Consider the following 21,618-nt stretch of genomic DNA (forward strand, 5'->3'; position numbering starts at 1 on the left):
TTTGCTATATTAGTGAACATAGTACAGAACTCAATCTCTTTTATCCATTCCCATTATTGAATCCACATTAGCCGGCAAGTCTTTCCTCCGGACAATATCTGTCAACAAGTTCAACTCTCCCACAATATGTTTCGTACCAGCTAATAGCTGAGATAGATCGTCTTCCAGAGCCATCATGGTAATCTCCATCGAAGCAATGGCTGAAAACGCCGGCTGGCCGAAATTTTCTACGTTAAAAATGCTCGCACCGGGAGCAGCAGCAGCAAGCAGCTCGGTAGGCCGACGAATTTTGGGCGCCCTGAGATAAAGAGGCAATGGACTCCCGGCTTTGATGGCACCTGAAAGTGTCGTGAGAAGAGATGTTACTTCGTGGGACTTTGAGTCCAATGAAGTTATGAGCTGTCTGATGTCTTCTACCCACGGTGCTGAGGACATTTGTCCAGTGAGATGGAATGAGTCCGCGATTTCGATTAATGTTGCTGAGAATTGGAGTATGCTAAAGATACAAATTTATCAGTGCTCGGAACGATTGGAACGGGTAAAGAACGAACTTACTTTCGCGCATGCTCGGCCAATTTATCGTAGGCATCCCTAGGGAATTTGCCCCCAGTAGTAGCTTCCCAGCGAAAGAACCATCTATGCTCTTCCATCGCCTGTAGGAGAATGATTTCCTTGGCAAGGACACGAGTGCGAGCTTTCTCAAGAACTCTCCCGAGACTCTTCTTGTCGTTATGATCCCCCGCCAAACCTCTGACTACTAACGAGTTCGTCATGTACACAGAGCTGTAATAATGTGCGAGAAGATACAGAAAAGACGCAAAATCCCGTCGGAAGCAGCTTTTGACTGTGGTTGCAGAGGGAAAATATGTGAAAAGAAAAGCAACCCCGATGCCACCGACAACTGTCGCGAGTCGATAAGGCGACAGTATGTATAAAGCGTGATATTCTTGCTCGTTGGATTCGGAGATGATGAGCCCCACTTTCTTCACCTGAAGTGCATAGCCGACAATTAACATAACTGTGACCATTTCGACGATAGGCGGCACTGCATGATTGGGAAACCTAATCAATGGGTAGTGAGACAAGAACATTGTGATCCCAACGAAGACGAGGACGCCTGCTGGTTGTTGATCGACTATGTACCAGTCAATATACGCCATCACCATTCCAATAAATGTCGCAAGGAGCCGCATTGATTGGCCGTACATAGCTGATCCAACGGTCGAAGTCATGCTAATCGCAATCATGATCGAACCCCAGATGAGACGTTGCTGGATGTAAAAGTGCTGCGAGTTTCTGAGAAACGCAACGACTGAAACAACCATGGTAGCCACGGCTACTCGGAAGCCAAACACGGACTCAGGCGACCCAAAGAAGTGATAGCCCTTCCGGAGGGTATCACCAATCTTCTCCCACGTGCTTTGGGGGGGAAGGTGTTCTGGATCTGTACCAGTCTGTATGACATCGTTCAGGCATACTCTGGCAGTTCCGGATCTTCTGCTGTACTGATAATAATCCAATTGTTGGTCCTCCCTAGACAATGCGGCCCAGAACCATTTTCTCATCAGCTTCCATGTTGGATGCACCAGTCTTTTTTTATTCATGGTACCATCGTCCACTTTTGAACCCGCGTATTTGATAAGGTCTAGAATTCTTCTCGCGGTCGAAATGAGTGAAGATTCCATCTACAATAAAAGTCAGGGCATGCATTTTCAACTTAGGGGCTAGGAGAAGCCCACATCAAGGAGAAAGTAGAGCTGAAATCGATACCGTTCACGTTGCTGAGAATTTACCACCGTGGGTGTTTCAGAAGATTGATCCATGCCCGTCCATGAAAGCCAGGTCTCTAATGGATCCCGCCTTCCTTGAAGGAAACTTTCAATCGTATCTTCCAATTTCGATCTCGCATGATTTCCATTGGCTTCAATATCCGATTCAGATACCGCTCGTGCTTTGCCGAGGCGAAGGGTGTGCACAGATTGGTCGAGACCTTCCTTCAAGGCTTGGATAAGTTGTTCAGTGGGGCGGCGCCTTTGTTCAAATACCCAGCTAAATTTCTCCTGTTTCCCCTTCGCGAGAAATGCTCTCCGTCTCGCTTACTAAATGAGGGATACGTCTGGTGGCTTCGACAAGTGACTCCATCCACAGCATTGAAGCCAATACCTTCCTCAATAGGCGAGTTATGTTCGCTAGATCTTTGGGCTCTAGGTAATCCCAACCAACCTCGCGTTTGGCGTACCGCAATTCCGATGTTATCCTTCCAAGGGTTCTGGTAGTTTCTATGGTTGCATTTTTCAGGTTGTTTGCTTCTGGCCATGAAGGTGTATTTTCCTGCTGGGAGATATCTGGATCACCATGGACAAAACGCCAGTCGCGCGAGGATAAAGCTTGCGCAAATTTGCGTTGGGCATCCAATGTTGTCTGGATCGCATCGAAATTCGCCATCATGTGCATGCTGACAATCTTTCGAGATGAGAGTGGAATAATTAACACATTGACTGCTGCTGCTAGCCCGAATCCGGAAAAAAATGTCCCCACCAAGTGTTTGACTGGAGAAGAATCTAGTAATTAGCAAGTATATAGGGCTAAGATAGCAGATGGAGAAATCTTACTTAATGATCCAGCTTCATCCAACGTTTCAAACTGAGTTCCATAGGTCGCCGTGACCTGGATAAAAATGGAGAATATGATCGAGGGGATGAAGTATTGCGGTCGAAAAGCACGGAATCTACTCCATTCTTCAATATTGGAAGCTTATAACAGGGAATTTGACCAACAAACATACGTATTTGCCAGCCACACTTCGAATGCCAACCAGATTGCCATGTTAACACTCGCGGCGGCGTTATACGGGCTCACATGAGCACCAGCAACTGGACCAGCACCCTTGGCACCCTGGGGTATATGGGTAGTATTTGCGCGAGCCCGGACGGCACACCACATCGACAGAAAAGATATTGCGACTGCGAAACCAACCGACAGCTAGCGTACAAAACAAAGGTTAACACATTTAGGTTATAGGCGAATTACAGGTTCATACCGTGGATACTATAAGATTTTGGAAGAATCGGGCTCGTGGAGCGACTGGTATTGTGAGAATCGACATTATGGGGATTAGATAGCCAATGGTAGAAAATTGTCGGGCCACAGACTCGCTCTGATATCTGTAGAGCGTCAGTACAAATTAGTAGCGTCGCTGGAAAGAGTGATGTACATTGAGAGTCCAATTGTGGGTGCAATCGCGCCTCTGTAGTCAATCCCTGTCAGTTTAGAACTTGACTATATGGAATGAAGGGGGATCTCATTACTGGTGGGAAACCAAGCTCTGGGAAAAGCATACTTGAACATCAAGAGCAAGATGGGGATATTCAGTCCCAGCTTCGTTTGGATTTTCTTCCACATAGATGCTGATTTAGGAGACTCCATGATGCTTATCTCATGTTGAGTAGAGCCGCAACATTAAAATAATGAATTGTACCATTTGAAACATCATTACGGTGGGTTCTCCGTTCTTTAAGACGATGGTAATGGTGATATAAGGTTATCATGTGACGCCGGAAGTGCCGGATAATGCCTTATGCCTCGAGAAGTAGGCCTCAATTTACTTCGAAAAAGTAGGTAATATTACAATGATTCATGACACTCACAGCAGAAAAGCTAAAATTATGTATCTATTCTTCGACTAAAAATCGCTGTCACTTCCTCCCTTTCTCTCCATTTCATGATAACTGCTATTTATTATCCGAATATGTCAAGTCCATTTTCGCTCCCAGATTAGGTTTTTCATCGATACTATCCACAACATTGGGAGGTTCCAGACCTTTTTTTCGACCTTTACTTAGCTGCCATCCTACCTATTTTTGTAAAGGTATGCCAGTACGTGGTGGCGGCTTGCCTACCGGTTGCAAGATATACTAGTACTGGCGCGCTACCCACATCACTACATATTGTATTATAGTAGAATATCACAGAAAGGGCATTGATACTAGTACTATTTTGATCACAGTCTTTTTTAGTCTATTGGAAATAGCACGTGAGCCTAGGGATTTGCTGTTACACCGAGCCTGATCACCAGCAGCAGCCCAGACAGGAAAGCCCCACCCGACGGAAGAAGTTCTGTGTATTTAGGGGCATATATCTTCTGCAAGGTCGCTAGTTTTCATCGTAACATACCAAGATCCTTATCTATATTATCGAGAATGAACTTGAAGATTTTGACCTTTATTTTCGCCGCACTTACTAGTACTAGTGCAGCCACAGCCTTTCAGAGTCCCGTTGAGGACGTTGGAACCCTCGAGAGCCTGGCTCAGCTGTCGGGGTGTGGCTGTATTGTTGGGGTAAGTTATGCCCTTCTTTTCGGATGAGAAATATTATTTATTGACTCTCTTCAGACATGTCTTAAAACCGGCCAATTGTGCACTGGGCTCGACGCAAATCGTCACTCGCTAGCTGCTCCCTGCAATCGACAATTCCCGGTAAAAATATATCTCTCATAACATACTATATGGATGAACCTTTGGTACTAATATTTGACAGTGTTTGGAAGATGGTCACACATGCAAATTTTTCACTGATGTCAATTCTGCGGTTTGTGATCATTAGCTAAAGACTCGGAGCTGGTGCTAAATCGAATGAAAATACGAATTGAGGTATGCCAAATAGTTAGGAATGTAAACAGAAACTAACATGCTAGCTCGTGCTACGCCTATTTAACTCGTAGAACATTATTTGCTTCTCATGTCTGCCCTAAGACTTGTAGAATGCATCATAGTCAATGATCCTTGAGGGAGGTAGTTTTCGTTCTACTTCTCAAAAATCAGGACATAGAGATAAGCTGTGAATGCGCTTCCAATCCCGAAGTAGTTGTTATCGCTAGATTTCAACCAATAATAAGTAGTACAATATCTTACCATCTCACGCAGGCACGGGACGCCGCAGATTGTCCGTGCGCTGCATGACAGCTGACTCATCCACATGTTGTTTCATATTTTTCTGCTTTTTTGAGTTACTTGACGAAGACTTTTTTTTTCTTCGGTCTTTCTCAAAGGATTATTCGTGACATTGGTGGTGTCTCAATGAATATTCTCAAGTTGCGCCCACCAATACTATACTATACTTGACCTTATCGGTCATTGTTTGTATTTGCTCCCCCGAGGTTCCCCGGCCCACTGAGGAGTCACCTGAAAATCGATTGTGTCATAGCCCAGTCGCAATTTTTTTTCTCCTCAGCTCCGCCCCCATTTAAAGCACCACGCAAATTCCTCTCTGGTGCCGTACATCGCACATTATGGCTTTGTCGCAAATACTCAGCCGGATGGCTGCAGAAGACACGATCCCTCTCACACCCAGAGAGGCTGCCTCCGGACTGCTGGGCTCGGTCTCGATGACCTGCTGGATCTTCCTACTGGTATGACACAGTCCCACGCTCAGATCGCTCAATCCTCCCCCTCCTTCTCTTCGTTGAGCAGCGTCACAATGGAACGCATAGGACTCGCAAAAAACACAGCTATCCAAGAAAAATAGCTAATCGCGCCGTAAAACAGGTTCCGCAACTCATCGAGAACTACCGCAACGGCAATGCCGAAGCTATCTCCTTCCTCTTTATCCTCGTCTGGTTTGTCGGCGACATTGCCAACCTCTTCGGCGGGCTTCTAGCAGGTCTAGTCCCCGTCATCATCGCCATTGCCGTGTATTTCTGTATTGCGGACGGCGTCCTCATTGCCCAATGTTTGTACTACAAGGCGCGTAACTCGCGCGCCGAGTCCCACCAGCGTCGACGCTCATCGGTCGAGACCCCCGACCCTACCACCCCGCTCCTGGGTCGCCGGTTCAGTGATACTATCCCGCCGACACAGCGACGACGGTCGTCGGGTTCGTTACGCGGTTACCAAGCTGCCGCTAGTCGGCGCGAAAGCCAGACTGAAGACCCGCTCGCGAAGATTGTCGAGGAGAACGAGTATGGACGCAAGGCGTGGGTTAAGAACATCCTCGGTGTTCTGGGGATCTTTGTGGTCGGTATGGCGGGGTGGACCATGGCTTGGCAGACTGGCATGTGGGCGCCGGCGCCGCTGGAGAGTCATAATGACAATGGAGAAGCTGCTGGCGGGCAAGTGTTGGGCTATTTCAGCGCAATCTGCTACTTGGGGTGAGTGTTTTTCTGCCTTTTTTTACCCAGCTACATGGACCTGGACTAACAAATGTGACAGCGCGAGATTGCCTCAGATCTATAAGAATTATAGTGACAAGTCCTGCGAAGGATTGTCTCTTCTGTTCTTCATTCTTTCCCTCTTGGGTAACCTTACCTACGGTGCGGGTATCTTGTGCCACTCCACCGAGCGGGAGTACGTTGTCACCAATCTTCCGTGGCTGATTGGATCTCTGGGCACGATGGCGGAAGATGTCATTATCTTCATCCAGTTCCGCATCTACGCTGTTCAGGATGATCGTCCTTCCGCGGTGGCATAATTAATTATTGTCTGAGTGTCGCTCTCGCTTGCAAGAACTTTGCTTTTCCTTTTGTATATACGACTGCTATGTTGCTTCGAAAATTTGTTGCGTTTCACTGACTTTTGCATGGGGTGGTTGGACTTGTATTGGCAGAAGGCGAGCATGGTGTTTGATTTTGGAATTCTCAATGTACAGAATAGAGGAATTCGCAATTAACAGTTTGAACTTATTTCAATATGTGGATACCCTAGGTATATGACTTGAGCACGGGGAGAGCAATGTACAACTTCTTGATAGCTCCACTCCGATTTAGGGAAACGCTTGTGGCTATTCGGCCGGCGGGTCTTTATGACGAAGTCTAGGAGTGGGTACTGGAATCATAGAGGTATCCATTTGCCAGCCTCATACTACATATACCATGTATACTCCAATGCTAGCAAGCCAGTGGTAGCCGTAACTTGGAAGATCATCTCATGCAGCGTCATGACGTTTCAAGGCGAATGACTATCGAACAACGTGACCCTATTTCTAAGAATTTCTACTAAGGATGTACCCCAAGAGTAGGTAGATCATTGCCGAAGTTCGTTGGTTCAATCGCATCGCGTACGTGGCGCGAGAACCATCTTACATCCACTACCGGGTTGTCGCGTACAAGGGCAATATCGAATCAGGAAAAGGTGTGCCAAACGTCATTCTTCAATTCCCCTAAAATCCTGGAGGCAACAATAGCTTCGGAGTCACAGCGGTATCCGATCCAGTCCACCTCTGGCACAAACTGATTCAGAGGTACACCGAGCACCCAGTCTCCATTGAATATCCTGTCCGTTTGAATCTTTTGCTATTTTCTTTTTTTGAGTACCCGTGATCTAGGTCTTCATTGAAGGGGTCGTGGAGTATCGAGTACAAGAGATGTTCATTGAGGTAGCCGACATGCGGCAGCGGGATAAGAGGTTGGAAAAAGAGCAAAAAGGAAAGGTCTTCATAGTCTTCAGATTGGCGTAAACGCTTAGTCGAACAGACCGAATCCCATGTCATCATCGGACTCCTCCTTCTCTGTAGTGGGGGTCAGTATTTGGCTTCGAGACGTAGAACTGAGATCGCAAAGACTTACCCTCAACCTTCTCCTCGGCAGCAGCCTCGGCGGGGGCAGCGGCACCACCAGCAGCGGCGGCGGGGCCAGCAGCGGGGCCACCGGAGCCGACGTTGGTCAGGAGCTCCTTGATGTCCTTGCCCTCAAGAGCCTATGGGTTGAAATTTGTAAGTCACTTTTGTCTCGAAATCATGTCGGGTTTCGTATGGAATCGGGATTCATGGGAATGCGGTTGGGGGGGTGCGATAGTTCGGTGCAGGCGAGATGGCAGGTGTCAGATATTTACCTTGGCGAAGATGGAGGACCAGATGGGCTCGATCTCAGGAACCTTGGCGGCACCAATGAGGGTCTGGAGCTTGTCGGCCTGTATGAAGATAATGAAATTAGCTGGCTGTCGATTTCATGATTTTCATAATTTCGTGTCGTCCAGGCTTGAAAAAGTGCGCTGCCATTTGTGTTGCCCCCTCGCGATCCAAAGTTCTCGACAGGCAAAATCACAAATGCGCGTCCTAATCCAATCCTCGGCGATGTCGAATTCCGGAGTGAGAACGTACGGTGACCTCAATGCCCTCATCGGCCAGGATGAGAGCGGCGTAGGAGCAGGCGAGCTCAGCGTTAGACATGTCGACGGGTTGGTGTTGACGTGGGTTGAAGACTGAAGATGAGAGGAGGAAGCACGAGAAGTGTATCGAAAGCCTATCCGCGGCCGTGTGTGGGACAAGCCCTCGCTTAGGGCTATGGACTAATCGGGTCTAGCGTATATTTCATCCCGTGACTCTTCCCCTAGTCCCAATGCGGTTGTTGATGACTAACGGGCGGAGGAGTCAGCCCGTATCGGCTGCGCGATAACCATCAATCCAATCGATTTGGATCCTGGGAAACTGACATCACTTCAAGTTCCCATTTCATTTGGAACCATATCGTGTGGGGTTTGAGAGTGTGCGCCCGTCTTCTGTGCTCTGGTTACTATCTCCCTTTAACTCTCTACGATTCCTCCCCTTCCATCTCATTCTCCTCAACCTTCTCTGCGCACTCCGTCATGGATTCCCCCGCAGTCCCGGTCCCGCTGGATCCGCGGGAGCAGCCCATCCTCGAACGCCTCCTCCGAACTCGCGATGCTCTCCTCCTCCTGAAACAAGACAAGTCTTCCTACATCAAATCCCGCGATGTCCTTCCGCTTTATGAGGAAGTGACTCAAGAAGTGGAAAAGCTCAATGCTGCCCGCAAAGAGCAAGATCGCCGCTTGATACATAACCGACGTGAGTACCGGGTGAGCCGTGGGATGATCACGCTGGATTAATCGCTAACTTTTGATCGCTGGAAGTTGATTATGTTCTGGACGACTGCTTCCAGTTGATTTCATTGCTCTTTTTGACCGTTGGTAGGAATAATGAGGCACCAGCAGTGTAAGTAGATCGCCCAATCCGGCGCAACCGTTCATTTCAGCTGATCCTCTGCTCTAGCTACTCGCTGGCAACCACTATTCAGGTAAATCGAGCTTCCAAGGTATCCCGGCCTTGTTTTATCGCGCTAACAATACATATTAGCGTCTACTCGACCATCTTGAAGAGGCTGGATTCTATAGCTCCAAAGATTTGAACTCAATTACCAAGACCCTCGACTCCACGCGCGAGACTCTGGAACGCGGCCAGAACACATACTCCCCAGCACTATTGGAACTTCTTAAAAGCCGACTGGAACAATGTCAGATCTCTCTGAGTAGACTTCAGAAGGGACTTGCAGCTCTAGACCCCGCTCTTGTCCAGACACACGAGACTTTAGTCTCTATTCTTCGATCCACATCTGCGGTCAACACTCGCTCAAAGGTATGCGCCAGCCAAAACGAACCCATTCCAATGCCACAATGCTAATGCTAAATTCTTTGGCTCCAGTTCTCATCCACCGAAGTTAACAATCTGCGCGAGCAATTGAAGAAGATCGAAGCGAGTCAAAAAGACGGTAAATTCGTCGATGCTGATGGCAACCCGCTTGCCGGTCAAGATGGTGTGAAATCTTTGATTGAGCGATGCTGGCGGTGGACCGAGATTGTTCTTGAACGAAAAGGCAAGATTCAAGAGGGATTCCAGGAGCAATACGACCGTCTACTTGAGATTCGTAACCAGCTAGACAGGCTCTCCGTCACACAGGCCTGGTCTTTGCGCGAGACGGATCTCTTCGGATACCAGCGCAAGCTCGATCGCATTGACGAGGCGCGTGTTAATGGCAACTTCGTCGATGGCGAGGGCCAAGTTGCCGATCTCCATGCTCAAAGGGTATGTTCGTCCAGATTTGAGATACCTGAATTTTTGCTAATCTTCGCTTCTCCATGTCAGACACTGCTTTATTTGATTCGACGCAGCTATGCATACATCTACGCACTGTTGATTTCATCCGAGCCCGTATCGGAGGCCTTGTTGCCAGTCTATAACCAGTTGCAGACGCTTCGACGGTGCTTGATCGAGGTTAAGGAGTCTGGAGGTGTGGCAAATTCGAGAGAGTTGTACCCCTACAGCATGAAGGTATGGCAGATTTCACCAGTTTCATAGTATCGCCCCAGTCGCTGACCTACATCCCATAGCTCAATTCTATCGATAATATGCGAGTTGACGGAAAGTTCTATGTTGGCCCCGATATTCCTGAAGGCCAAGGAAGCGTGAACGCCTTGCTAGCCGAATGCTACGATCTGGTCTGGGAGCTACGAGCAGCAGTGGCAGAAGAGGATGCACAAGCTTAGGCGGACTTTTTTAAGTAGAAACATTTTCTTTTTTCTTATTGATATTTTACTCTTTGGAGATTATGGATGGGCTTGCCACTGATGAAATACGTTTGGCTCGCTCTATGAGTTGTATGATTTGGGATCTACCTAATTATGTTTTGAGTTTATTTTTTGGCTTTTGCCATGAGAGGCGTTTGATTTGGATGGAAAGGACCCTTTTGTGAGGGTATTTGACATCGAATGCTATAATCATTCAGCTACTTCGCCATTGAGCCTACAGAATCGCTGCTAAATATTCCATCGCATGTTTAGATTGGGTAGCTTTCCACGGTGTGGACAATGCCATTCCCTTTAAATGTACTAGTTGGTAAGGCTCAGAATGAAAGCCGCCTGTCCCTTAGTAGTCTGTTTAATGGCGAGTCCGTACGAATTTGAGAAGCGAGCTAAACTGTATCATATGTGATTGCGGTGGGTGTGTACTAAAGTTGATGTCGTGGGCAATAAGTGCCGGTTTCAGGTAAAAATAAGGCTAAAGATTGTACCGGTTGTGAGGAGCATAACAAGGCATGAGCTGGACTTTAAGTGATTGTGATCGGCGATAGGACCGGATGTCCGACGGCTCATCTCCTGAAAAGAAGCTAAAAGATAGAGGCTTGATTGTTTGCATTGGCCAATTATTGGGGAACTTAGTCATGATGGGATCCTACCTTCCGAATTCATCCTAGTGGCCTGCAGGGGAGCTATATAGCCTTGAGGCACCAGTTCAACAAAGCGGGGTTATCTTTCCCTTTGAATACCCCGATTCATGTTCAAAATGGGGATTTACTGCAAGATCGCGGCACTCGCTGCGCTGGTGCACTACTCAACGGCGCAATTCGTGCCTGCACCGACCGACTTGATCACAAAGAAGGGTCATGCCGGTGTTGATGTGCGATATAAGGAGGTTCCCGCTGGGATCTGCGAGCAGGACCCTAATGTGAAGAGCTATTCTGGTTATGCCGATGTTGGTGAGAATGAGCATATCTTCTGGTGGTTTTTTGAGGCCAGAAATGGAGATCCGACAGAGGTACATTCAACTCCTTTTAGGCCTTTAGTTTCCATATGCTAACATGTCCTAGGCACCACTTACTGTCTGGATCAACGGAGGACCGGGATCATCTTCAATGATCGGGTTGTTTCAGGAGCTGGGGCCTTGTGGGGTTGACATCAATGGCACAGCTTACAACAACCCCTATTCATGGAGCAATGTGACGAACATGGTGGGTTTTGCGATAGGAGACTCTTCGTTTGATTAAAATTAACCATTTTCAGCTCTTCGTTGATCAACCCGCAACGGTTGGATTATCATATACCATCCCCATTCCTGGATATCAGGATGGGGACAGTAATATCATCCAGCTGCCCGACAAAGAATGTCCCGACTATGCTGAGAAGTACGGAACATGCGGAACTTACTCGAAGCCAGACATAGGCTTAGTCCCCAACTCAACACAAGGAGCCGCCCCGAATATGTGGAAGACATTGCAAGGATTCATGGGAGCATTCCCCCAATACTCCAGGAACGGATTCAGCTTTACTACTGAGAGCTATGGTGGTCATTACGGCCCAGTATTCAACGGTATTTGCGATTGAACCAAACAGTCGATATTGACACTAACAACCCACAGACTACTTTGTGAAGCAAAATAAGAAGAAAATCCCCGGTGCGATCCATATTGATCTTGAGAACGTTCTCATCGGAAACGGCTGGTTCGACCCCCTGATTCAATATCAGGCGTACTACAATTTCTCCGTCTACCCCGGGAATACCTATGACTTTGACCCATACAATGCCTCCGTCAAGGCAGAATGGTATAACAACCTTTATGGAGAAGGAAATTGCGTTGACCGGACCCGCGAATGCTACGCTACTGGTCGAAATGACATCTGCTCTACTGCCGACAGTTTCTGCGCCTCTAAGGTCGAGAACATGTTTGATATCTACTCAGGACGTGATGAGTACGACATGCGCGAGCTTACTCCTGACCCTTTTCCCTACTCGTTTTATGTGGATTATCTCAATACTCCGAAGGTGCAAGCCGCCATCGGAGCGTACCAGAATTTCTCGGAATCGTCTCAAACTGTTGGCAATAGCTTTGCAAGCACAGGCGATGACGACCGTGAGTCTGGAACAATCCAGCATGTGCGAAACTTGCTCGAAGCTGGGGTGCAGGTCGTCATGTACTTTGGAGATGCGTAAGTTTTACATACAGCGAAATATTTGACTCGATCGAGCTAATTCAAGCTTTCAGGGATTTCAACTGCAACTGGTTGGGCGGTCAAGTTGTCGCCCACGAAATTAATGCTCCGGGATATGAAAAGGCAGGATTTGTCAACATCACCAGCTCTGATGGCGTTGTCCATGGGCAGGTCCGACAGAGCGGGCTGTATAGTTTTGTCCGAATTTACGAGTCTGGCCACGAGGTGCCTTTCTACCAACCACTGGCTTCCTTGGAGATGTTTGAAAGAGCGATTTTGAGGAAGGACCTCGCCACCGGTGAAAAACATATCACTGGAAGTTACAAAACCAAGGGAACACCAACCAGTGACTTCCGGGAGGGCAACAGCACCGTCGTTCTCAAGGTTCTTCCTAGCGATGCCACTTACAACACAACTCTCAACGGACCTGATCTTTCTCCCTCGGACTCGGCCAAGTTTTACTGGCAAGGAAAGCGAGGACAATCTAAGAGGACTTCGGGCAAGTATAATAAGCCTAGAAGGTCTGTGCTTGGAATGCATTAGTGTGCGACCTGTATAGTGTTAGAGTTAACATATGACTCCTTATCCCGGCTACAACTCGTGCTTAGATTTGTAGAAATACAAACAATTTCGGTCGAATTATGACTGCCTACGCAAGTGCATTTTCAAGGAAGCATTCAAAAATCATTGGTTTTTACTAGTCTTTTGATATCATGATATTCCTTCCAACATCTGTCTAGCCTAGGAATAGTTTTGCAGTATATTAAACTTCCGAATCGAAGAACTTCATGCGATCTCTTCAAATGCCCGAACGATAAAAGACCGCCCATCAACAATCACCTTTTCACCAGGAACCCTCCAAGAACCCTTGCCCTCTCCCTCGAATCCAGACTTCATCGAGGGTACAGCATCGGCAGCAGGCCCCACCAGATACTTCTCTTCCCATCCCGCTCCAGTCCACTCTTCCCTTCTAGCAGTGACATCGGACCCGGTTCTCTTGAGAGACAAGCCTCCATCTGAGCTCTTTTGCTGAGAATGGGTCTGAATCTGGTGAAATCCGAGGTATGTTCCCCAAATGCGGCCGAAGAACAATTTGTTCACAGTCACCTCCCCTTCCTGCTCACTGTTGGTAAGATGCTCATCATCCGATTCAAGGATCCAGGAGATGCCCGTCTTCGCCCCATCGGGACCTTCCTTGAATGGCAGGTTTCGCCAAACCTCCTCAAAGGCCGTCATGGGTGCCCCGGGAAGGTCAGGATGAGGCATCTCGCCTTGCTCGAGATCGTCGCCATTGGGAAGAGGGCTAAATCTGGCAACGTCGACCATTCCAATCTCATTCAGAGAGTCCAGTTCGCGTGTGAATGAGATTTTGACTAAAGCACGCGGTCAGTATCAGTCCCGCCAACTCAGATTTCAAAAAATAAACCAAATCTCGCTCCAGCGAATAATTACGTACGGGGTGTTTCATTCGGGTTCTCGGCAATATTTGTACCAGCCATAGCCCAGTCAATTCCTCCAGTCTTCTTATCCATCCGCAGGTCAAGATAATACTCCCCCACAGAAAGGACAATTGTGTCGGTCGTCTCCTCCGCAGGTTCCGGGACCCATCGGAGCGAAATGCGGGTTGTGAAGGCACAAGTTGAGCCTAGTTCAGCAGCGGTAGCCATGATTCAATTGATGTGGATAGGACCTTGGACCTTGGGGAAGAAAAGAATTACTTTAATTTCAAGAGGCGGGGGAGGCTAATATTTAATCACCTAGCCCTAGGTAAGATTCACAATGCGAATGTGGAGTAAACCGTGCCATGTGGGCGCTGGGGTTAAATCGGCGATGGCGACGAATCGGGAAGCTGCAAGAGATCGGGCCGGGCCCGACTTTGTTATCACGATCGCATCATACGAGTATGGGAAAGTTCCACACATCGAGTTTGTTTATGGAAGTGTTGAACCTTGTGCTGCCAATAAAGTAGTTTGGAAAGGTATGAGCAAATTACATGGTGATAGGCTTTCCTATGGTACTATATGTTTTGAAACGAGGCGTCTCAAACTCGCATGTCGGGGTGTATCATTGGATGTATTGCTGGATGGAATTACGTACTTTGGGAAATTTAGAACTATATCCCTTTGATTGACAAATTGTTGATATCACTAGCAGCTCTGTGTTGAAAAGGTTCTTTCTGTCTATTCGAGCATATTGTCAGCTGGGGGGGGGGGGATTTGCTTCCAATTCCTCGGCTTTTGAGTCTTCGTATCTCAAAATTGTATAGTAGCAGCCTCGGCAAGTATGTCGTAGGGGATAAGCTGCTTCTTCAAGTAGGAAATAATGTCTGGCTATATTGTAGAATACTTTGAACCTCGATCCACGCAATAAGGATCCCCTGGCCTACGAAAAGGATCACATCAAAAGACCACAGTGTTAACCGGTTTATCTTTTTCATCTTCTTTCTGACTGCATAAAGAAATGAAGCATTTGGTGTATTCAAACGCACGCTAAAATCCAGGTTACAATTTCGCCCCTTTGAATAGACCGGTAAACGGGCTATCTGGGGTCAAGACACGTTCCCTTGACGACTTTTGTACTTACACTACAACATCACCTTACTGCTCTCTTCTCACCACCAACAATCCAAACAACCATGTCCAGCAATCAGGACTCTAGCAACCAGGCATCTGTCGATCGCCAATACTCGAAAACTCCTAACAGTACGTCAACCACGAATATGCCCCGCGATGACAATGAGTTTAGTCTTACTGATCTTTCTGATGAAGAACTAAAGAAGCCACACCCTCGCAAGTCTCTGGCTGATAGCATCACGAAGATTGCCCTGAACAAGGACGATGCGAACATTCTCAGCAGTCAAGCCTCTAGCAACCGGGCTATTCATCATTTCGATCTCCAATCCTCGAAGATCCGTAACAGTACGCCAACCGCAGATATGTCCTGCAATGAGACTAAGTTTATTCATACAGATCTATCCGATAAAGAAGCAAAGAAGCCACACCACCACAAGTCTCTGAATGATAGCATCACAAATAATGACCAGAAAAAGTACGATATGGACATAACCAGCAATCAAGCCTCTAACACTCGGGCTTTGGCCAATTCTCGCGATGCCCAATACTGGAAGGTCTATAACGGTACGCAAACCTCGGATATGCCTTGCGGTTCTCACTGATCTCGCTAAATCTCTCTGGTAAAGAAGTCAAGGCGTCATTCGATCGCAGGTCTCTGGCTGATAGCATCACGAATGATAACTCGAACAAGGACAATGTAGACATGCCCAAAATACTCAAAAAAGAAAGCGGCCAGAATCCTCAAGTTTCGATACCCGATAAATCCAAGTCTACTCCTCATCCACCTCACGCGGGCGGTCCAAATGTTACACCTTCGACCACTTCAAATCCCGCCAGTGATATCGAATGGATCTCGTCACGTAAGAGGAAGAGGATGTCGGATCCCAAACTCGATGAAGAACATTCCATCTACAAACTCTGGTTGGAGGCTGAAGATCCCGGGTCCCTTCTCAGGCACAATCAGCTCACAGAAGTGCTTCTTGGTAAATACATAGAGATGTCAAGATTGGCTAATGAGATCCGTTCTAGGCTGGCTCAAAATCCACGTTTAGCTGACAGCGATATGCTCAAAGGAGCTGTCGATTGGCTTAAAGAGTTCGATTGCTTTTCAGAGATTTGCTGCAGGGCATGCGAGAAACGACGCCATTGAATTTGCAATGACAAACATGTTGGGACTTATTTTCTGAGTTCTTCTCGATGAACTACTGCCTTCCTCCGCAAGTCGACAATGGCATTACGCAGGGCGTTGCTGCAAGTCCCTTTCCCTTTCTTTTGCTTCATTAGTTTCAGATCTCAAGAAGATAAAATTGATTTTTTTTTCATTCGGACATGCCATTTGAATCAAAGTAATAGCCCTATAGTGTGGGAACGTAAGTTTTGAAGACCTTCGTTCTCATAGGTATAGCTTCACCGCATTAGGGCTGTCTTCGGTGGCCAGCTACTTTGGTGCCACCATATAACTAGTACTAGTAGGTACGCCTGTGCCTAACTATACGGATAATTTTTCGAATACTTGAGATTTGTCTCCCAATAATTAAATAGCCACAAAACAATGTTTCGCCACTGAAACTATACTATTCGGTGCACCCTTTTTGGAAAACCCGGTATCGGCGCGATGACAGACCAATCAGAGGCCACGCAAATAACGAGACCGCCGACCGCAAAAAAAACAGCCGTCGGGACTTCCCTGACTCCATTCCCCAGTTTCCACCCTCCACACTCGAGAGAATGGTGAGCCAGTTATTATGGCACAGGGCCGCGGCCTCTCGCGGGGTTAGTTGACCTCTTCTCGTCTGGAATTGACCTCCAATTGACCCTACTGACTCACATTTCCAGCTCGCCGCACGCCTGTCCCCGCAACATCTCGCCCGAGGCTTGGCCACCGAGGCCGCCTCTTCGCGCATGCCACCCTACCCTAAGATTGTTCGCAACCTTGAGCAAGTCCGCAAGGTCCTGGGCTCCGAACGCTCCCTCACCCTCGCCGAGAAGATCCTCTACTCCCACTTGGCCAACCCTGAGGAGTCCCTGCTCACTGGCACCAACAATGGCCGTGATATCCGTGGCCAGGCTAACCTGAAGCTGAAGCCCGATCGTGTGGCCATGCAGGATGCCTCTGCTCAGATGGCTCTTCTTCAGTTTATGTCCTGTGGTCTTCCCTCCACTGCCGTTCCCGCCAGTATTCACTGTGACCACATGATTGTTGGAGAACGTGGTGCCGATACCGATCTGCCGGCTTCGATCAAGGGCAATGCTGAGGTTTTCGACTTCCTGGAGAGTGCGGCCAAGCGTTATGGAATCGAGTTCTGGCCCCCGGGTGCTGGTATTATTCATCAGAGTGTTCTGGAGAACTATGCCGCCCCCGGTCTGATGATGCTCGGAACCGACAGCCACACCCCCAATGGTGGTGGTCTGGGTGCTATCGCTATCGGTGTCGGTGGTGCCGATGCCGTCGATGCGCTGGTCGATGCCCCTTGGGAGCTGAAGGCCCCCAAGATCCTAGGTGTGCGTCTGGAGGGCCAGCTTAGCGGCTGGGCTTCGCCTAAGGATATCATCTTGTCCCTGGCTGGCAAGCTGACTGTCCGTGGTGGTACTGGCTTCATCATTGAGTACTTCGGTCCCGGTGTTGAAACTCTCAGCTGCACTGGTATGGCCACCTGCTGTAACATGGGTGCTGAGGTTGGCGCTACTACCTCGCTCTTCCCCTTCTCGCCTAACCACGTCCCCTACCTTGAGGCCACTCACCGTGGTCACGTTGCTAAGGCCGTGGCAGAGATCGCTGGCTCAGGTCCTAAGAACCTGCTGCGAGCTGACACTGAGGCCCAGTACGACCAGGTTATCACTATCAACCTGTCTGAGCTGGAACCTCACATTAACGGTCCTTTCACCCCCGATTTCTCCGTTCCTCTGTCTAAGTTCGCCGACACTGTGCGCGAGAAGCAGTGGCCCGAGACATTCGGTGCCGGTCTCATCGGTAGCTGCACCAATTCCTCCTACGAAGACATGACTCGTGCGGAGCACCTGGTTAAGCAGGCGGAGGCTGCTGGCCTCAAGCCCAAGGCCGACTTCTTCATCACCCCCGGTAGTGAGCAGATCCGCGCCACTCTTGAGCGCGATCAGACTCTGGCCACCTTCTCCGAGGCTGGCGGTGTCGTTCTTGCTAACGCCTGCGGTCCCTGTATTGGCCAGTGGACCCGTACCGACGAGACGCCCAAGGGTGAGGACAACGCCATTTTCACCTCTTACAACCGTAATTTCCCCGGTCGTAACGATGGCAACCGCCGTACTATGAACTTCCTGGCTTCTCCTGAGCTCGTCACCGCGCTCGCCTACTCTGGAAGCACTACTTTCAACCCTATGACCGATTCCCTGACCACCCCCAGCGGTGAGAACTTCAAGTTCCAGCCTCCTCAGGGCTCCCACCTCCCCAGTGCTGGTTTCGAGGCTGGTAACCCCAACTTCCAGCCTACCGCTGCCATTCCCGATGCCAGCGTTCCCGTCGCCGTTTCCCCTACCTCGGATCGTCTGGCTCTCCTCGAGCCCTTCGCTCCTTTCCCCAAGGGTGACCTGAGCGGCCTGCAGGTCCTGTACAAGGTCAAGGGACAGTGCACCACTGACACTATCTCTGCCGCCGGTCCTTGGCTCAAGTACAAAGGTCACCTGCCCAACATCTCCGCCAACACTCTGATCGGTGCCGTCAATGCTGCGACCGGCGAGACCAACGTCGCTTATGATGAGAACGGAGCTCAGTTCGGTATCCCCGAGCTTGCTGAGCAATGGAAGGCCAAGGGTCTCGAGTGGCTCGTTGTCGCCGAGGACAACTACGGTGAGGGCTCTGCCCGTGAGCACGCTGCCCTGCAGCCTCGCTACCTGGGTGGCCGCGTCATTGTGACCAAGAGCTTTGCTCGTATCCACGAGACCAACCTCAAGAAGCAGGGTGTTGTCCCCCTGACCTTTGCCAACCGCGAGGACTACGACCGCATTGAGGCCTGTGACAGCGTCGACACTGTCGGTCTCTACGACACCCTTCAGGCCGGTGGCCAGGGTGAGGTCCAGCTCCGCGTGACCAAGCGCAAGACTGGCGAGACCTTCATGGTTCCCGTCAACCACACCCTGAGCAAGGACCAGTCCAGCTTCATTCTTGCTGGTAGTGCGCTCAACCTGCTGGCTGCCAAGGCCAATGCCACCAAATAAATGGTGTGAGAAAGCGTATATATTTGTGACAATATGTATCTAACAACCCAAAGTTCGGTTTTCAATCACTTGGAGAAGGGAAGAGAAAAAAGTCGATTTTCTGCGGGGAGTTGTGAGTCCAGGTTTTGTTGGAGTACCGCTGCTAATTATACTAGCATGCCGTTGCGGACAATTTGTATCTGGAGAGGTTAGATTTTTCCATATTTTTTTTCTCTCGTTTTTTTGCGATCTAGATGATATCCAATGTGATCTGTATTCTAATTTTAACAGTTTCAAGTTCTTGAGTAAAAAGTAAAATAATAAGCAACATTTACTAGCATTCTCGTTCTATTTAGATAACTTCATGACTGGCCCGGCCCAACCTTGAGCCAGTCGGCTTAACCCCGCGTAGTGGAGAATTCTCCAAATTGATAGGAGCCTTCTGGTTCTCCAATTGGGGTTGCCGATGTATAGAAGCGTGGGGCGCCCGCCCTTCAAATGACATCTCTGCTCAAGTGCCGGATATAAGAGAGGGGTGCGCTCTTCAAGACAGGATAACAACTTGACATTCTCTCACCCCACAAAACACCATGGGTTCCGCAAACGATATTCAAAAGCCCTGGATCGAAACTCCACTAATTGAGTCGGCGACTCTATCCAAGCTTGCGGGATGGTAAGAAGCTTCTCAAAATCCCAAAAAAATTCGTCCATCCCAGTACTAACCGGCAATCCTTGCTACTTCAGTCGAATCTTCCTCAAAATGGACCTCCTTCAACCATCCGGCTCCTTCAAATCCCGGTATGTCTCAACTTTAATTCAATTCCTCGCAATATCGCCCATCCCCACCCCGGTGTTATTACCCCTCCATTTTCGCCACCGGGGCTTCAGAGAAAATCGAACAAACTTGAAAACCAACCATTGCGATGTAATTTTTGCCGAGAAAAGAAAAGAATAAAACTAACTTCAGACCAGCGGCGTCGGTAACTTCATCCACGCAAATCTAAAATCGCACTCCCAAACCCACCCACCCCATTTCTATATCTCATCCGGCGGAAATGCAGGCCTCGCCGCAGTGCGCGCATCCCAAGACCTAAACTGCAAATGCACTGTCGTCGTACCGCACAGCACGAAGCCGTTCATGATTAACAAACTGCATCAAGCCGGCGCAACGGAGGTTATTCAGCATGGAGCTAGTTGGTTCGAAGCAGACACCCATCTGCGAGAACAATTCATCATTCCCGAGCATAATGTAGATGGGGCTAATGTTTACGTACCCCCATTTGACCACCCGCTTGTCTGGGAGGGGGCGAGTAGTATGATTGATGAGATTGCGAGACAATTGCCCGCTCGGGAGGGTGAGGGTGAGGGTGGTGGTGGTACGAATGCATTTGCCGCGGACGCGGTTATTTGCAGTGTTGGGGGTGGTGGTCTTTTTAATGGGTTGGTTGGTGGGTTGGAGAGGTGTTTGAAGGGTTCGGATTCGGGGGGCTAATAAGAATGTGCGCGTGTTGGCTGTTGAAACGCGTGGGGTGCTCATGCGCTTGCTCACTCGCTGCGTGAGGGGAAGTTATCTTCGCTCGATGCGATTACCTCGCAAGCTACTTCTCTCGGCGCGTTGCAGGTTTCGTCCAGGACATTTGAGCTGGCGAGTAACCCGCCTCCTGGCGTTGAGGTCACGAGTGTTGTTCGCTCGGATGCGGAAGCTGCGCGTGGCGTTGTGCTACTTGCTGATGAGACGCGTTTGCAGGTTGAGCTGGCTTGTGGTGTTAGTGTTGAGGTTGCTGTTGGTAAGGAGTTGAAGAAGGCAATTCCTGATCTCAACCCGGAAACTCGGGTCGTTGTTGTTGTTTGTGGAGGTAGCAATGTCTCTGCGGAGATTGTTGCTGGATATAGAGAGCAGTTGGCGGCAGGCTGGGAGTAGGTAGCTGGGTTCGGAAGGCTTCATTATCATAGTAGTAATTCCTTGCTAGAGGTCAACAAAAGCTGCTCAGGTCGGCAAGGGATCATGGAGAATACTTTGCTAGGATCATAGGACTTGGATATACTAGATTAAACCATACAACTGGGCAGGTGCATGATTTGAATGTAATTAAGATCCCTGGAGTTTGACATCGCTTTCGCCAAGAATATACGTAGCTGCGATCCCAGTTTATATATCTGCATTACTACAACCTTAGAAGCGACCCAATTACACTTAAACAAAACCCCCAAAATCACAAATGCAAAAGCTTCATTCATAATATCATAACACGAATAAAAAACAAGATCAGATCTAGCTCATACTCGTATGCTCGGAAAAGGAAACCCCGCCAGCGCTGAAAAGACGTCTCACGAAACCACCAGGGCCTCTAGAATCGACGAGACAGCAACGAAAAGCCACCATC

At 48.7% G+C, this 21,618-nt stretch overlaps 9 protein-coding genes across 9 annotated transcripts; 6 read left to right on the forward strand and 3 right to left on the reverse strand.

The window, feature by feature from the left end:
* Positions 1-30: 30 nt before the first annotated feature.
* On the reverse strand, positions 31-3,426 carry N7509_002302 (aromatic acid exporter family protein; the record flags this gene model as incomplete). Its single annotated transcript, XM_056626939.1, has 9 exons — positions 31-496; positions 556-1,685; positions 1,740-2,002; positions 2,101-2,189; positions 2,240-2,549; positions 2,613-2,728; positions 2,786-2,982; positions 3,041-3,164; positions 3,341-3,426. 9 exons carry the CDS (start codon positions 3,424-3,426, stop codon positions 31-33), a joined length of 2,781 nt encoding a protein of 926 aa, XP_056492734.1.
* Positions 3,427-5,314: 1,888 nt separating this feature from the next.
* N7509_002303 (PQ-loop repeat-containing protein) lies at positions 5,315-6,465 on the forward strand (the record flags this gene model as incomplete). Its single annotated transcript, XM_056626940.1, has 3 exons — positions 5,315-5,407; positions 5,544-6,145; positions 6,207-6,465. The coding sequence occupies 3 exons, from the start codon at positions 5,315-5,317 to the stop codon at positions 6,463-6,465; spliced, it is 954 nt and encodes a 317-aa protein (XP_056492735.1).
* A 988-nt stretch (positions 6,466-7,453) lies between these two features.
* rpp1 (ribosomal protein P1) lies at positions 7,454-8,160 on the reverse strand (the record flags this gene model as incomplete). Its single annotated transcript, XM_056626941.1, has 4 exons — positions 7,454-7,500; positions 7,559-7,688; positions 7,824-7,901; positions 8,092-8,160. The coding sequence occupies 4 exons, from the start codon at positions 8,158-8,160 to the stop codon at positions 7,454-7,456; spliced, it is 324 nt and encodes a 107-aa protein (XP_056492736.1).
* Positions 8,161-8,576: 416 nt separating this feature from the next.
* On the forward strand, positions 8,577-10,271 carry N7509_002305 (uncharacterized protein; the record flags this gene model as incomplete). The annotated part of the gene is made up of 7 exons (XM_056626942.1): positions 8,577-8,796; positions 8,862-8,943; positions 9,001-9,025; positions 9,085-9,363; positions 9,430-9,810; positions 9,871-10,056; positions 10,116-10,271. The coding sequence occupies 7 exons, from the start codon at positions 8,577-8,579 to the stop codon at positions 10,269-10,271; spliced, it is 1,329 nt and encodes a 442-aa protein (XP_056492737.1).
* A 796-nt stretch (positions 10,272-11,067) lies between these two features.
* On the forward strand, positions 11,068-13,034 carry N7509_002306 (uncharacterized protein; the record flags this gene model as incomplete). Its single annotated transcript, XM_056626943.1, has 5 exons — positions 11,068-11,319; positions 11,372-11,512; positions 11,565-11,871; positions 11,921-12,488; positions 12,545-13,034. The coding sequence occupies 5 exons, from the start codon at positions 11,068-11,070 to the stop codon at positions 13,032-13,034; spliced, it is 1,758 nt and encodes a 585-aa protein (XP_056492738.1).
* A 243-nt stretch (positions 13,035-13,277) lies between these two features.
* Positions 13,278-14,158, reverse strand: N7509_002307 (uncharacterized protein; the record flags this gene model as incomplete). The annotated part of the gene is made up of 2 exons (XM_056626944.1): positions 13,278-13,864; positions 13,948-14,158. 2 exons carry the CDS (start codon positions 14,156-14,158, stop codon positions 13,278-13,280), a joined length of 798 nt encoding a protein of 265 aa, XP_056492739.1.
* Positions 14,159-15,126: 968 nt separating this feature from the next.
* On the forward strand, positions 15,127-15,666 carry N7509_002308 (uncharacterized protein; the record flags this gene model as incomplete). The annotated part of the gene is made up of 1 exon (XM_056626945.1): positions 15,127-15,666. The coding sequence occupies one exon, from the start codon at positions 15,127-15,129 to the stop codon at positions 15,664-15,666; it is 540 nt and encodes a 179-aa protein (XP_056492740.1).
* A 1,126-nt stretch (positions 15,667-16,792) lies between these two features.
* Positions 16,793-19,255, forward strand: N7509_002309 (aconitate hydratase ACO2; the record flags this gene model as incomplete). Its single annotated transcript, XM_056626946.1, has 2 exons — positions 16,793-16,837; positions 16,901-19,255. 2 exons carry the CDS (start codon positions 16,793-16,795, stop codon positions 19,253-19,255), a joined length of 2,400 nt encoding a protein of 799 aa, XP_056492741.1.
* A 569-nt stretch (positions 19,256-19,824) lies between these two features.
* On the forward strand, positions 19,825-21,155 carry N7509_002310 (uncharacterized protein; the record flags this gene model as incomplete). Its single annotated transcript, XM_056626947.1, has 4 exons — positions 19,825-19,907; positions 19,979-20,032; positions 20,207-20,674; positions 20,867-21,155. 4 exons carry the CDS (start codon positions 19,825-19,827, stop codon positions 21,153-21,155), a joined length of 894 nt encoding a protein of 297 aa, XP_056492742.1.
* Between the last annotated feature and the right edge of the window lie 463 nt (positions 21,156-21,618).

Source organism: Penicillium cosmopolitanum, assembly GCF_028827165.1.
Source record: "Penicillium cosmopolitanum strain IBT 29677 chromosome Unknown utg000004l:1.0-4361866.0:1.0-4365735.0, whole genome shotgun sequence".
Taxonomy (NCBI): Eukaryota; Fungi; Ascomycota; class Eurotiomycetes; order Eurotiales; family Aspergillaceae; genus Penicillium; species Penicillium cosmopolitanum.